Source organism: Loxodonta africana, chromosome 3 (genome assembly GCF_030014295.1).
Source record: "Loxodonta africana isolate mLoxAfr1 chromosome 3, mLoxAfr1.hap2, whole genome shotgun sequence".
Lineage (NCBI taxonomy): Eukaryota > Metazoa > Chordata > Mammalia > Proboscidea > Elephantidae > Loxodonta > Loxodonta africana.
In genome coordinates, this window is record NC_087344.1 from 75656541 (window position 1) to 75672470 (window position 15930).

Here is a 15930-nt window from a genome sequence, read left to right on the forward strand (position 1 = left end):
TGCAGTGTGATGATTTTGAAATTCATCCATGTCGTTGCATGTATCAATAGTTTGTTTGTTTTTTATATTGCTGAGTAATATTCCACCGAATGGTTGTACTACACTTTGTTTATGTGCTCACCCGTTGATAGACATTTGGGTTGTTTCTGGTTTTTGATAATTACGAATTAAACTACTATGAACATTCACATACAGGTCTTTGTGTGGACATATGTTTCCATTTTTCTTGGGTAAATACCTAGGAGTGAGATTTTGGTGTGAGATTTTAGCGGGAAATGGTATGTGTATGTTTAACTCTATAATAAACTGCCGAACTGTTTTCTAGTGTGGTTGTGCCTTTTTGCACGTCCACCAGCAGTGTATGAGAGTTCTAGTTGCCTCACCCCCCGCCCCCCCAGTCTTGGGATCATGGGTCTTTTAAATTTCAGCCAGTCTAGTAGGTGTGTAGTGGTTAAGTGTTTTCAATTGCTGCTACAACACACATACCAAATGTTCATTTGTAAGCAGGCCTTGGTTTTGTGGAAGGCATTTCTGTTCCCCTTGAGTTTCCTGATGTCCCCTTGGGCAGCTAGTGGAAATCAGGTGGATTTTTCAGCTCTTGAAAAGTGCCCCCAAAATGCACTTGTAAGAGCAGTTTGCCGTCCTTGCTGCTCTTCATCATGTGTAGATGTAGCTTTGTTTCACGGGAGCTTGTTCTGTGTGTGATCCTCTCTGTAAAGGTCAGGTTGTTTGCTTTCTCCTCCCAGGATGTGGTCGCTCTCTGACTGCTCTAGGGTACTTGTGATGCATATACATCCTTATGTGCTTTGCCTTTCTCCCCACAAGAGGTTCCCCAGTGCTCTTGTGACTTTTTTCTTCTGGCTCCATCCTCGAGTCTGGCGTTCCATCCAGGCTGGGAATGGAAAGTTAGAGAGTGACGTCCTCTGACACCCTCCCTTCACGTAGAGGGTCTGAGGTTTGTTTGCTTAGGCTGAGCAGAGGATGCCAAAGATAGAGGTTTGAGTCAGCTTGACACTAGCTTAAGGCTCTGTTTTTCACCCTCCTTGTTCCTTCTTCTCTTTCCCCTCCCCCTTCTGGCCAGTTGTTTCCTGGGCTTTGTCTGAGATACACTGTACAGTTTTAGTCCCAGTCTACCACTGCCTGCTGAAAAATGCTCAGAGGCGAGATGGAGGAAAAGCCGCCAGGAAGTTTCTGACACCACTAAGCTCCGGGCCTCTGCCTCTGTGCTGATAGTACAGAACAGCAGTAACCTCAGGAGAAAGGCATCCGAGGCCTGCAATGAGCTGTGTGGGCTTTGCTAACTCAAGGGAGGAGAAAGGACGGCCTGGAAATGCCTATCTTAGATTCATCCTATTTGCCACCAACCATCTTTATTTTGACTCACATTCTTGGAATTGCTGGTGTTCTCTACTGGAAGAGATGTGCCAGAGGCAGAGCAGGTAACTGGTGCCCTGTTATTCTTTAAATCTGCTAGGGGCTTTGGAGGGAGGGGTAAATGACAGATGTCTTGCTAGTTGCTTTCCTTAAAGGGCCAGTATGTCCCCTCAGCTGGGGTGCTGTCATACTAAGTAAGTGTGTGTGTGGATATACTGAGGAAACTGGACTGCCTTGGGACCAGTTTGGGACCCAAACTCCTTCCCGTCCTGTGAGGCTGTCTGGCTGGAGGGTGCTGGTTAGATGAGGTGATGTCTGAACTCGAAGGTAGAGGGAAGTGGAGCTGTCCTCAGTGTCCTTTCTCAGAAAATCAGGTCCCTTACTTACTTTCTCAATCTGAAAGTGGTTTTTGAGACCTTTGTTTTTAATCTAAAACAAGCAGTAACTCTATTACTCTTCTCCAGATACGGGTGTGGGAAAACTCTTGGGATTGGAAAACTTCTGAATGTGGTGTATTTTTGGGTGAGAAAAGGCAGGAAGAACGGTTAGTCAGAGAAATGGGTCAAGTGGTGTCCTTGCCGAGGTGCATCCTGGAAACACTGGGGTGCCTCCCTCTGTTCTCTTTGATGTGACTGAAACTGTTCCTTTCCCCTCAGGCAGCTACACAGTTTATCCTATGTTTATCTATGTCACCATGCTCAGTGCAGGGAAGTTAACTGTTCTGTTCACTAGGGAATCGGGGCCCTGATATTTTAAAACAAATATATTTTTTAATGGTACCAGTATAATGTATATAATGGTTTATACTACTCTTTCTTCCCATATTGCTGTTAGTTACATTATACTTGACTGACTTCTAAATGTCTAGTGCAGGGATCAGACCCGTATTTAGCCAATTCTAAGTCTCCATAGCTGAGGATGAGTAAGGTCTGACTTTTCCTGGAGTACACCCTGGAGTCTTTAGTACTGTCACTGTGACTGCTCACAACCTTCAAGTGAAGATTTTGAGACACTGTTACTTCATATCTTACAAGTTAAGAGGGAGATTTGATGACGTATTATGTAGCTCTCTATTAAAAGTTCATGAATGCTTGACAGAATTAGATTTAGTCACTCCCTAGTGTCCTTTCTAGTAAGTCCCAGAAAAGCTTTTGACTAAATATCCAAATACAAGTGTGTGGGTCCATATCAGCAAAAACAGGCAGGGATTGTAAAAAAATGTTTGTGTGGTAGTGTGTTTAAAAACAGGGACCCCAAAACAGCTTTCCTGTAAGCCTGTGTCTGAGTTTGGAAAGAACGGGGTAGACAGGCATGAGTTATTCCATACTATTTATTATTTCACATGTAATGAGAAAATAAATATCATTTAGGTTGAGGCTACTGCTTTTTTTCCCCTGTGCATTGTGACGGAACCCTGGTGGTGCAGTGGTTAAGCATTTGGCTGTTAACCAAAAGGTTGGCAGCTCAAATCTACTTGCCGCTCCTTGAAACCCTGTGGGGCGGTTCTACTCTGTTTTATAGGGTCGCTATGAGTCGAAGGAAACCCTGGTGGTGTAGTGGTTAAGTGCTATAGCTGCTAACCAAGAGGTTGGCAGTTCAAATCCACCAGGCGCTCCTTGGGAACTCTGTGGGGCAGTTCTACTCGGTCCTCTAGGGTTGCTATGAGTCGGAATCGACTCTACGGCAGTGGGGTTTGGTTATGAGTCGAGATTGACTCGACAGCAGTGGGTTTTTTTTTTTTTTCCTTGTTTTTGGTCTTGTGCAGTATGGCAATGGCATTTCTAAACTACTAATGATTTATATTTTAAGTTTATCTTCAATATTGGATTCTCTACGGAACTTAGGAGTCATGGCTCTATCTTTGATGTGCTTCCTTTTTTATGTTTTCAAAATACTAATTTTATAAACAACCATAAAATACATTGAACTAAAAAAGAAGAAAATTATATTGTAAAAGCTTTTTATTTTTATGAAACAACATTGATTCTAGTACCTAAGCGTTGTATTGAGAATGTGCTATGTTCAGTTTATTCATCTGTAAAAAAACACTGTAAAAGCAGTGTTTTTTTTCAATTGGAGATTACAGCTACCGACGCTTCCATGGAGGTGCTTAAGAGATTCTGCACACTTTTGATTATAATTTCAATTTTAGATATATTTAATTTATTAAAAAATTAAAAATAGCATGCATACTCTAATGTACAAAAATCGGTTGCCATCAAGTCAATTCCAAGCCATAGCAACCCTGTAGCACAGAGTAGAACTGCCTGGTAGGATTTCCAAGGAGCAGCTGGTGAATTCAAACTGCCAACCTTTTGGTTAGCAGCCAAACACTTAACCACTGGGCCACCAGGGCCCCATACTCTAATGTACCACCTTCCAGTTTTAACACATTAGCCATCAACAGAATAAGGTCTTTCCACCATGCTGTGTATATATTTGCCTGCTTACACGTATATACTTGATTAAAAAGGTGTAGGTTGTCTCTTCTGATCTGGTCTTTTTTTCTTTAAAGTGGACAGTGTGTACCCTGTTGCAGAACATACTGCAGAACATTCTCTAATAAGTTCCAGGCAAACCTCAGGTTTATGGGCTCAGGTGCTCAGGCCATGACAGTGTGTGACATATTGCTACAGGATGATATTGTAATATTGATTTAGTATGTAATAAAAGTTTTTATGCTTGTCTCCCTTTTATGTTCATATTTATGTATTTTAAAGAATCTGCATGATTTTTAGGTATTGAAGGTATTCAACTTTGAAACAAATATTTTCCGCTACTCTTTCAGGCTTTTGAGTCCGTTTATCTGAATAATATTCTGACATTACCAAGCAAACTGTGAAATGGTTACTATTTGTTTCTATTTATATGTTTGAACCAGTTTTTTAAAATCGATACTCTGCAATAAAGCACAGCATAACAATAGCATAGAAATAATCTGATGTAGTTGTTGATACAATTGCAACTAATTAGTCTCCATTTTCAAGCATGTGTCTTAATAAAAATTGCCTAATTGGTCATGTCATTTGGCTTTAAAATAAGTAACATAAAGTTGAACTTATAAAGGTGATTTATACTATTAAATACTGATTTATATGCTCTATATTTTGAACTCCATGTAAGATTTGTTTGAAAAAATGTTGTTTGAAAACCACTGCACTGGATAGTCTCTGAGGTACCTTTTAGCTCAGCACTTCTAGGATACTGTAGTCTAGTAAATCCTCTCTTATGTTCATATGTTGTTGTTGTTAGGTGCTGTAAAGACGGTTCCAACTCATAGCAACCCTGTGTACAACAGAATGAAACACTGCCCGGTCCTGCGCCATCCTCAGAATTGTTGTTATGCTTGAGCCCATTGTTGCAGCCACTATGTCAATCCATCTCATTGAGGGTCTTCCTAATTTTTGCTGACCCTTTACTTTACCAAGCATGATGTCTTTCTCCAGGGACTGATCCCTCCTGACAACATGTCCGTAGTATATGAGACGTAGTCTCGCCTTCCTGGCTTCTAAGGAGCATTCTGGTTGTACATCTTCTAAGAAAGATTTGTTCATTCTTCTGGCAGCCCACGGTATATTCAATATTCTTTGCCAACACCATAATTCAAAGGCACCAATTCTTCTTTGGTCTTATTCGTTGTCAAGCTTTCACATGTATATGAGGTGATTGAAAATACATGGCTTGGGTCAGGTGCACCTTAGTCTTTAAGGTGACATCTTTGCTTTTTAACACTTTACAGAGGTTTTTTTGCAGCACATGTGTCCAATGCATTGCGTCGTTTGATTTCTTGACGGCTGCTTCCATTAAGTGTTGATTGTGTATCCAAGTAAAATGAAATCCTTGACAGCTTCAGTATTTTCTCTGTGTATCACGATGTTGCTTATTGGTCCAGTTGTGAGGATTTTTGTTTTCTTTATGTTGGGGTGTAATCCATACTGAAGGCTGTGGTCTTTGATCTTCTAACATGCCAGCCACCACAGTATGATAAACTGACAAACAAGTGGTGAACTGAAGCCATAGAATAAAACAGAACTTAGCACTAGCACTCAGTATTTGTTGATAATGCTTTTAAATACTTTTCAGTACAGCTCCCCGCTGCCCAGTGTTTTCACATATTTATCTCATTATTCTCAAAGCTTCCTGCTGTCTTAGTTTGAGTCTTGATTTTTTTTGGTTTAGGACTGTTGAAACATAATCTTTTATTTTTCCCCATTCCCTTTTCCCGTCAATCTACTAACTGTACAGAGAATAATTTTTTTTTTTTTAAATACAGAGATGTCTGTGTCACTCTCCTGCTTAAAATCCATCTATGCTTCCCCTTTGCTTCTAAGAGAAAGTCCAGACACTTCAGCGTGACATGAAAGGGTTTTCATCATCTGCTCCCTGCCTAATCACTGGTTTCAATTCCCGCTCTGGCCTTACAAGCACCCAGCACTCCAGCATCATTTAAGAATTTGTAGATCTCTACCTGAAATGCCTGTACCCCCTTTTCAACTGGACTGCTTGATAGTTGTCCTTAAAGGTAAGTAGTTATCACCTCTGGAAAGCCTTCCTTGACTGAATTAAGAGTTCTTCTTCTGTGCTCTAGTACTCTTAGCAGTACTTACTCATCTTGTCATCTTGCTTAGCTTGTCTCTCTCTCCTCCACTAATTATAATTAGACTCATTATTAGGCTGTAAGATCTTTGAGGATAGGGACTTTTATTCATCTCTGTATCTCAAGTGCCTTAGACAAAAGAGATGTCAATAAATGTTAGCTGAATAAATAAATGAAGAGATTCAAACAGTATTATATAAAAGCTCCACTAGGGACCATGCTATGTTCAGGTGCACCTTAGTCCTCAAGGTGACATCTTTGCTTTTTAACACTTTAAAGAGGTCTTTTGCAGCAAATTTTCCCAATGCAATGTGTCTTTTGATTTCTTGACTGCTGCTTCCATGGGTGTTAATTATGGACCCAAGTAAAATGAAATCTGACAACATCAGCCTTTTCTCCGTTTATCATGATGTTGCTTATTGATCCAATTGTGAGGGTTTTTGTTTTCTTTATGTGGCGATGTAGTCCATACTGAAGGCTGTAGTCCTTGATCTTCATCAGTAAGTGCTTCAAGTCCTCTTTGCTTTCAGTGAGCATGTTTGTGTCATCTGTATAATGCAGGTTGTTAATGAGTCTTCCTCCAATCCTGATGCCCCGTTCTTCTTTATATAGTCCAGCCTCTCAGATTATTTGTTCAGTATACAGATTGAATAAGTATGATGAAAGGATACAATCCTGATACACACCTTTTCTGATTGTGAACCACGCAGTATCCCCTTGTTCAAATTTCTCATTTGTGTAAGAAGGAGAAACACTAAGATCTCTAATTTTCTGTGATTCCGGTAGTGCATTATCTGGCCCGTACTTGGATGTAGTATGATACTGTAATTGAGAGCATGGCCTCTGGAGTCATACTACCTGTGTTTTTATCTGAGCCCTGCCCCCTATTGGCTGAGTGACATTAATCTATATGTGGGCCTCTGTTTCTCCATCCGTAAAATGGGGTTAATAAAATTACACAGCTGTTTTGAGTCCTTAGAAGCCTTTCTGAGCATGATACCAGTACCAGATGCTATTGAGTTGATTTTGACTCATGGCATCCCCGTGTTTGTCTAACTGTGCTCCATAGGGTCTTCAGAAGTAGATTGCCAGGCTTCTCTTCTGAGGCACCTTTGGGTGGACTTGAACTGCCAAAGCACGTTAACTGTTTGCACCACCTGGTACACACTATATAATTGTTTGCCATTGTTATTATTATTTTTTTGCACAAAAGATATCATTGAAGACAGAGTCTCTTTCTGTAGGCTGCTGGGACAAAATACAAACACTTGTCTTTATAGTTGGAAATTAAGAAATGTGATAGAAGCCAATATGGGAGTAAATCAAAAGTATATTATGAATCACTGGCACGACTTCTGCATGTACTTTTATATCCTTAAATAGTGAATGATTTTGACATATTAGGAAAGAAATTCAATAGGTAGCTTTTATTTTCTGTGTATTGTAGGAAGCAAGTAGCTGTAAAGTCTCAGATAATCTCTTTCCCCATATGGAATTGGTGCCTTCATACCCTTCCCTCCATTTAACATCTAAAAGATCTACAGCTGGCAACCAGATTAACCTTTTTTCACCTCTTCCATCTCTGGCTGTCTAGTGAACTATGAAATTACTAAGAGTTGGGCAAAAAGAAGGGAATGACCTGTATAATCACCATTCCAGTTCATCTTCTCTGGACAATTAAGAGCTGCCTGGCCTACTCAAAAGTCCTCTCCTCTGCTGTTAGTGGCAGCTTCCCTCTTAAGGCTCAGGACCTCCTGGGAACGTGAAGGGAAGGCCTGTCTCCTGGCAGCTAGACTGACCGGACCCCCGGCACTCTCTTCTACTTTCCTCAGTCTGCTGTGCCTCCAGAGCGCATCGGTCTGCTTGGATGCTAGGGGAGTGAGGAGACGGCAGGCTGTGTTCATCCTCCTCAAACTTTACCTCATAATGATTATTTTGGTTTTTGGTGACTGTGAAATTATTTAGGATTTCTTAGAAGTTGCCCCATTTGTTCATTTGGGACATGCCCTAAATCTCCAGTCTGCCATAGTATTTTTATTTCTTAACCTTCCCTTACATAGCCCCACTCCCATCCCAGTTCAGGTATTCTGGTTTAGAGGCAGAGACTGCAGGATGTAATAGGAGGCACAGCTTTGGAGCTGGACAGGTGGATAGATATAATTTTGGTCGAGTTTGTTAACCTTTGTATGTCTTTGCATTTTCATCTCAAAATGAAAATGGAAATACCTTTTTTAGAGGATTGTTGTTAGGATTAAATGAAATGATATTTAGAGTTCTTAGCACAGTATCTGTGAACTATTGGCTGTAGTAGATGCTCAGTTAATTTTATCTTCATTTATTGAGTGCCTTGTAAATATGTTAGAGATTGGAATATGAAAAGACAGTTCCCTCAGGGAACTTAAATCTGATTAGAGAAGTTATTAAATATGAATCAGGAAATGGTCATTCCTTTTTTCTTTTCTCTTCCCTTTTTCTAATGTGTTCCTTTTCCTAGGTTAAGGTAAATTCTAGGAGGACCCTTTCCTCTCCAAGGCTGACTAAGAAGAGGCTAGTATGAGGGACAAGGGACAAACTGAGTAGAACTGTCACAGGTTATCGGGGTGACTGAGAGCTTAGTCAGGGAGGGATAAAGTCGGCTGTGAGTCCCGTTATTAGTAAGCAGCAACAGGATTATTAGTAGTTTGTAGGTGGAAGGGTTGCCCAGCAGGGGAGCTGAGGCAGGGCAGAGGGCTTGCTTACACTGAGTAGTCTGCTCACTTGTAGTCTTGGGGGGTAATTTCTGGAAACTTGCTTTCCTGGGTGCTGTCTTTCCTTCTCTGCCTTCAGGAACAGGATTGAAAACGGCATTAGCCTGAGGAAATCCTTCTATTTCGGGAGTGAGAGCAGAGAGCCAGCGATTAGGCCCTTATCTGCGGTGGGGCCTTGTGAGTAGTTCGGGGCCAGGATTGAAGTGTCTGTCCTGACATAGAAGCTCGGCTTTTCTGTCCCCTGGTTGGGTCAGAATTGTGAAAAAGCAATAAATGGGCTGGGCCATCTGAATGAAAAAGCCCTTTATTGTGTTTCTTCAACATTCCAGTGTCTGGTACAATTAGCCAAGACTCGGAAAACAAGTTGGACAAACAAGCATGCAGCTCTGCGCTGATGGATCAAGGGATTTCTGGCACAGCTGAGTTAAGTGCAGTGACTGCAAAGGCACAGTGGGAGGGTCTGGGAAGAGGAAGGGGACTTTGAGATGACATTCACAGCTGGATGGTGGGAAAGAACGGAGCAGCAGCAAACAAATGGTGTTTTTGAAGTTGATCAAATCCAACATGCTAATCTACCTGGAAGACTGGCTGGAGCTGGCTACTCTGTAAAGTAGGTGGAATCAGTGGGGAGAGATTTTTGACTTTTGTCTTTGGACAGCTATGAGTGTGGAGACATGAAATTTCCCTGGAATCTAGGAATCTTTTGGGAGCGGACAGCATGTGGGCTTGCTCCACTGTCATCTCCCCATCATGAGACCTCAGTTGGTTAATATTTTATATGTACGTGTGCCTGCAGAGAGGCAGACCTGAGGGGCTGGTTGTTGGGCAATGGATGCACTGTTCCTGACTTGGCAGTAACCTATTTTAACTCACCAGCTGTCCTGCAACTGTCTGAGATCCACCAGGTCACAAACTTCTGCTCTGCAAATAGAGGGTAACCCAGAGACCAACTTCTACCTGCCCAGGCTTAATCGATTAATAACTTGACTGGACTTTTGTATATGAAGCTCCTACCTTCAGCATGCTGCTGTTGATCTGGGAACACCAAGCAGGTGCCACTTTTTTGAATAGGATGCTGTTTGCCTGAAGATCTGGGCCCAGCTTTTGGAAGTGACCTAGGGAGGAGCTTCCTCTTTGACCTAAAGGGGAGGAGGAGGTCAGTAGGAAGTGGTGGGTGGAGCCACTTCTCTGTACTTCTGCTGTCTTTTTCTGTGCCTTGCGCAGCCCTTTGACTGTCTCTGTTCACTTTGCCCTCCTTTTTGAGGAGCTGCTGAGGTCACACAGGCCACTAGCTGGAGATTTCTTGGGAGCCCCTTCCTTTTAGGTGGGGTCAGCAGAAGCAGGGGTGCCATGTGGCCCAGTTACCAAGATGAGCACAAGTTCAACGCCCACCTGGTTTGCCGCATGTGCTGTATGGGTTAGTATGTGAGGCTTTTTTCCTTGTCTGGGCTTGAGGATCCCAAATACTAGCCCTTGCTCCCATTAACGCATAGAAATGTGTGGGGTTTGGAGCTTTGCAGACGTTATAACCCTTGGGCTTGTTAAAATGAGCAGTGGAAGAGACGGGGTGCCCTACTTCCTGGGGAACTTCTTAAACTTGCAATGTCTGTGGGCAGTTGAAAGCCTAAGCTATGGGTGTGGGACTTTTTTATAGAGACTGAATTCATGCCCATGCTCTGCCTGTGTCAGGAACCACTTTTAAGTTATGTTGCATAGTGCCGAAAGCCCGAGGTATATTTTTAGCCGAAGTTGGTTGGTTACGGAGTCCACCTTTAAGCCGACTAGGAGAGGAAGGGAGGAGTCATGGCCGAGGTTTCCTCTTTGGGGCTTACTCTCTTACATTTACTCTTCTGCCAGTTGTGACGAGGAGAAAAACTGTTAAAGATGGTTTACTGACAGGGACTTAAAGAATAGTTGGGAGCTAGGGGAAGAGTCATGCTGGCTGTGACTTTATCTGTCTTGATAAGGGGAAAGAGTTCAATTTAAATAACTGGTTCTGTGACCTTGAATAGGTGACCTAACCTTTTTGGGCATAGATTCCTTAGTTTCCAAACTGTTGGATGTATAGATTGCTGCTGGTCTGAGACAAAGTTTTCATTAACTCTCAGACAAATGAAAAGATAAAGAAAATGTAACGTGTCTTTCATAAATTAAACTTACTTAAAGAACTCTTCTTTATTCTGAAATAATTTTTACCTTTTGATGCTGAAATGTCTTTTATTTTAGAAAAGAATTGTTATAGGTAGTAGCTTGTTTTTAGATACCCTTATTTAGCAAAATAGAAAATTAACTTTATGTTAGACTTTCTAATTTATTTTGGAAAATTTACTGGTTTATGAAATCTAAGTCTGGGAAGCACTGGACTGAAAAACTAGTTCTCATACCTTTGATTTTATACTGTGAGTCTTTAAAGCAGAACAAAATTGTGACCCAAGACAGATTTTCGCTAAAATTGAAATTCCTGGTTGTCTGATCGGGGGGACCCTTAGAAGAAATCCCAGAGCGCGGGAATCACAGAGCCAGGGGTTCCTCCTGTCTTCTCACTGCTAGACCAGTGCTGCCAAGTATTTAAGTGCTTTTTGAGAAACCACGGTGGGACTGTAATACTGCTGGAGGCATGAGGAGGGGCAATGTTGGTCTGTTACTACCATGTATTCTAGTTTTTATCTTTCCTGTGTCATTGAGATTTTCTCCCTGGTACCTAGAGGAAGGAATCTTTTGCAGCTGAAAATGCTTGCAAGATACACTTAGAGTCAAGGGGTGTTGCTTCGGTATTCAACAGAGGAGTACAAGAAAGTCCAGAGTCTGTATTGACAGTTTAAGGGCAAAAATATTAAACACCCCTGTTTACCGTGCTTAATCTGTTGGAGGCAGCGTAGTCTAATAGTTAAGAAAATGGGCTTTAGAATCAACTGTCTGCATGGGGCTACTGCTCTACCATTTAGTAGCTATAGACCTGGGCAAGTTGCTTAACCTTTCTGTGCCTCGGTTTCCTCATTTATTAAGTAGAGATTACAATAGACTCTTAACTCATGGAGTCATTATGAGGAGTGTATGGCATTAAAGTACTTAGCCCAGTGCCTCACATATAGTAAGTTAATAAACACTAGCTGGTAGCTATATAATGTGAAATCCACATAATATGAAAATTCAGTGCTTGTCTTTGTTCATTCTCGTTATACAAGTTCAGACACACAAATACACACCTTGTTTGCTGGAGCGAAGATTCTTTTGAGTAAGCTTTGTTTTGTTTTTTTTTGATTGGGGTGCTTGGTTGCTGGAGAGGGTAACCCTCTCTATTATGAGCCTGGCGTAACTGCCAGCAGGACCTGTGAATCCATTCTGGAAGTGGAGGCCAGATATGAAGCAGTTGCATTTTCTAGCAGAGATGCACTTTGAGAATACAGATAATACTTTTAGTTAGCCTGCTTGAATTTGTACTTTTTTAAGAGCTCCCAGGCGATTTTGATATGGCCAGTTCACAGACTGGTATCTGGAAACCATTGACCTAGTCCAACTCCTCATTTTATAGATGAAACTCTACTCAAAGAGAGGAGATAAGTGTCATATAAATATAAGAACCATAGACTTGTTGTTAGGTGCCGTCAAGCTGGTTCCAACTCATAGCGACCCTACACACAACAGAACGAAACACTGCGCAGTCCTGAGCCATCCTTACAGTCGTTGTTACGCTGAGCTCATTGTTGCAGCCACTGTGTCAGTCCACCTCGTTGAGGGTCTTCCTCTTTTCCGCTGACCCTGTACTCTGCCAAGCATGCATGATTTCCTTCTCCAGGGACTGATCCTTCCTGACAACATGTCCAAAGTATGTAAGATGCAGTCTCGCCATCCTTGCTTCTAAGGAGCATTCTGGTTGTACTTCTTCTAAGACAGATTTGTTCATTCTTTTGGCAGTCCATGGTATATTCAATATTCTTTGCCAATACCACAATTCAAAGGCATCAATTCTTCTTTGGTCTTCCTTATTCATTGTCCAGCTTTCACATGCATATGATGCGATTGAAAATACCATGGCTTGGTCAGGGGCACCTTAATCTTCGAGGTGACACCTTAGTTCTTCAGTATTTAAAGAGATCCTTTGTAGCAGATTTACCCAATGCAATGCGTCTTTTGATTTCTTGACTGCTGCTTCCATGGCTGTTGATTGTGGGTCCAAGTAAAATGAAATCCTGGACAACTTCAATCTTTTCTCCCTTTATCATGATGTTGCTCACTGGGCCAGTTGTGAGGATTTTTGTTTTGTTTACGTTGAGGTGTAATCCATACTGAAGGCTGTGGTCTTTGATCTTCATCAGTAAGTGCTTCAAGTCCTCTTCACTTTCAGCAAGCAAGGTTGTGTCATCTGCATACCTCAGGTTGTTAATGAGTCTTCCTCCAATCCTGATGCCCCGTTCTTCATATAGTCCAGCTTCTCGGATTATTTGCTCAGCATACAGATTGAATAGGTATGGTGAAGGAATACAACCCTGACGCACACCTTTTCTGACTTTAAACCAATCAGTGTCCCCTTGTTCTGTCTGAAGAACTGCCTCTTGATCTATGTAACGGTTCCTCATGAGCACAATTAAGTGTTCTGGAATTCCCACTCTTCGCAATGTTATCCATAATTTATGATCCACACAGTCGAATGCCTCTGCATAGTCAGTAAAACACAGGTAAACATCCTTCTGGTATTCTCTGCTTTCAGCCAGCATCCATCTGACATCAGCAATGATATCCCTGGCTCCACATTCTCTTCTGAAACCAGCCTGAATTTCTGGCAGTTCCCTGTTGATTTACTGCTGTAGCCGTTTTTGAATGATCTTCAGCAAAATTTTGCTTGCGTGTGATATTAATGATATTGTTCTATAATTTCCACATTCGTTTGGATCATCTTTCTAAGGAATAGAAATAAATATGGATCTCTTCCAATCAGTTGGCCAGGAAGCCATCTTCCATATTTCTTGGCATAGACAAGTGAGCACCTCCAGCGCTGCATCAGTTTGTTGAAGCATCTCAATTGATATTCCATCAACTCCTGGAGCCTTGTTTTTTGCCAATGCCTTCAGAGCAGCTTGGACTTCTTCCTTCAGTACCATCAGTTCCTGATCATATGCCACCTCTTGAAATGATTGAACATGGACTAATTCTTTTTGGCGTGATGACTCTGTATTCCTTCCATCTTCTTTTGATGCTTCCTGTGTTGTGTAATATTTTCCCCATAGAATCCTTCACTGTTGCAACTCGAGGCTTGAATTTTTTCTTCAGTTCTTTCAGCTTGAGAAACACTGAGCGTGTTCTTCCCTTTTGGTTTTCCATCTCCAGCTCTTTGCACATGTCTTTATAAAACTTTGTCTTCTCAAGATGCCCTTTGAATCCTTCTGTTCAGTTCTTTTACTTCATCAATTCTTCCTTTTGCTTTAGCTGCTCGATACTCAAGAGCAAGTTTCAGAGTCTCCTCTGACATCCATCTTGGTCTTTTCTTTCTTTTCAGTGACCTCTTGCTTTCTTCATGGATGATATCCTTGATGTCATTCCACAATTTGTCTGGTCTTTGGTCACTAGTGTTCAATGCATAAATCTATTCTTCAGATGGTCTCTAAATTCAGGTGGGATATACTCAAGGTCATATTTTGGCTCTCGTGGACTTGCTCTGATTTTCTTCAGTTTCAACTTGAACTTGCATATGAGCAATTGGTGGTCTGTTTTACAGTCGGCCCCTGGCCTTGTTCCGACTGATGATATTGAGCTTTTCCATCATCTCTTTCCACAGATGTAGTCAATTTGATTTCTGTGTGTTCCATCTGGCGAGGTCCATGTGTATAAAAAGAAAAAAAACTTTTTCTTTTTAAGAGTTTTTTTTTTTTTATATAGCCGCTGTTTATGTTGGTGAAAGAAGGTATTTGCAATGAAGAAGTTGTTGGTCTTGCAAAATTCTGTCGTTGGATCTCCAGCATTGTTTCTGTCAACAAGGCCGTAGTTTCCAACACTGATCCTTCTTCTTTGTTTCCGACTTTCACATTCCAATTGCCAGGAGACTAGAGATCAAGAAATCCGAGTTATAGACCTGGTTTTGTCTCCAATTGTGTGACTTTGTATAAATTCTTTAATCTCCCTTAACCTTGATTTCTTCATTTTTAAGATGATTTTTGAGGGTACGGATTTAACTCTGTATCTTTGTGTATCTATGAAATATTCATCTTTTCTGAAACAGGTAAACTTTTCTTCCCTCTTCTCTTCTTTTAAGACTTTCCCTCCTTCTCTGTGGCTCTTTTCTTTTGCCACCATTACTTACCCCTGGCTTATTTCTTCATCTAATTTATGGTGTATATTCTTTGATTCCCAGTAGTGCAAAGAATTATCATTAATGGAGATCAGGTTTTCTTAAGAAATAAGGTAAAATTTTAATTTTGCATTGATGTTTCTAGAATTACCGTTTCTCCAAAGCCCCAAGTCTCAATCCTTATTGAAGCTTTCTCAGTCTGCACCAACCCTCAGATCACTACCTTTCATGAATCCCCGTTGTAGTTGTAATTTGCTCCCCTCCTCTTCTCAGTTGATTATATAGGACTGAATTGTGTTGCTTCCTAATAATGTCACAGGAGGCAGTAGTGTATAGTGGTGAAGTCCACGATTTGGAGTCTAATGGATTGGGCCTGAATCTCAATTCTGTACTTACTGTGTGACCTTGTGCAAATTACTAAACCTTTGTGCGCATCAATTTGCTGAACTATAAAATGGGGATAAATAATATGTATTTGATAGAGTTCTGAGGATGAAATAAATACTAAATGAGGCAGGCTGAGCACAGTGCCTTACAAATAGTAAATGCAGTAAATGTCAATGTCAGTCTTAACTCCCAAAGTAGACGTGTATGCTTTTGAGGATAGGAATCATCTATAATGCTGTTGCCGCTGTAGATTATTAGTAAGTACTTTTTAATTACTTGATTTCCTACTCAGCCAGTCTTCTTTGACCTTCCATGGGGACTATTAAGTGGTACTAAGTTTTATGTGGCAGGAACAACTTAGGAATGCTGTGGCAGTAGAAGGGACATCTGAGTGACAGTCCTTGCTGAAAAGCAGTCCTTTAATTATCAGTTGGGATCACTTCTTAGTTTGACTTTGGAAATACCATCTTAATGTGTCTTTGTAGAATTTAACCTTGATACATAGTGGGCTCTACATACATATTTGTGAAGTGAATTTGTAT

At 41.2% G+C, this 15930-nt stretch overlaps 1 protein-coding gene across 7 annotated transcripts in view; it reads left to right on the forward strand.

Moving 5' to 3' along the window:
* The first annotated feature begins 785 nt into the window (after positions 1-785).
* The window catches only part of MACF1 (microtubule actin crosslinking factor 1), a 257548-nt gene continuing 242403 nt past the window's right edge, over positions 786-15930 (forward strand). For 3 of the 7 annotated variants that reach the window (XM_064281766.1, XM_064281767.1, XM_064281768.1), the window contains exon 1: positions 788-1439. In XM_064281766.1, the coding sequence (XP_064137836.1) occupies positions 1331-1439 (109 nt within the window). In that variant the 5' untranslated portion in view covers positions 788-1330. Of the gene's footprint in view, positions 1440-15930 lie in introns of all 7 variants that reach the window. The other 4 variants (XM_064281771.1, XM_064281769.1, XM_064281770.1 and 1 more) reach the window with 4 other exon arrangements.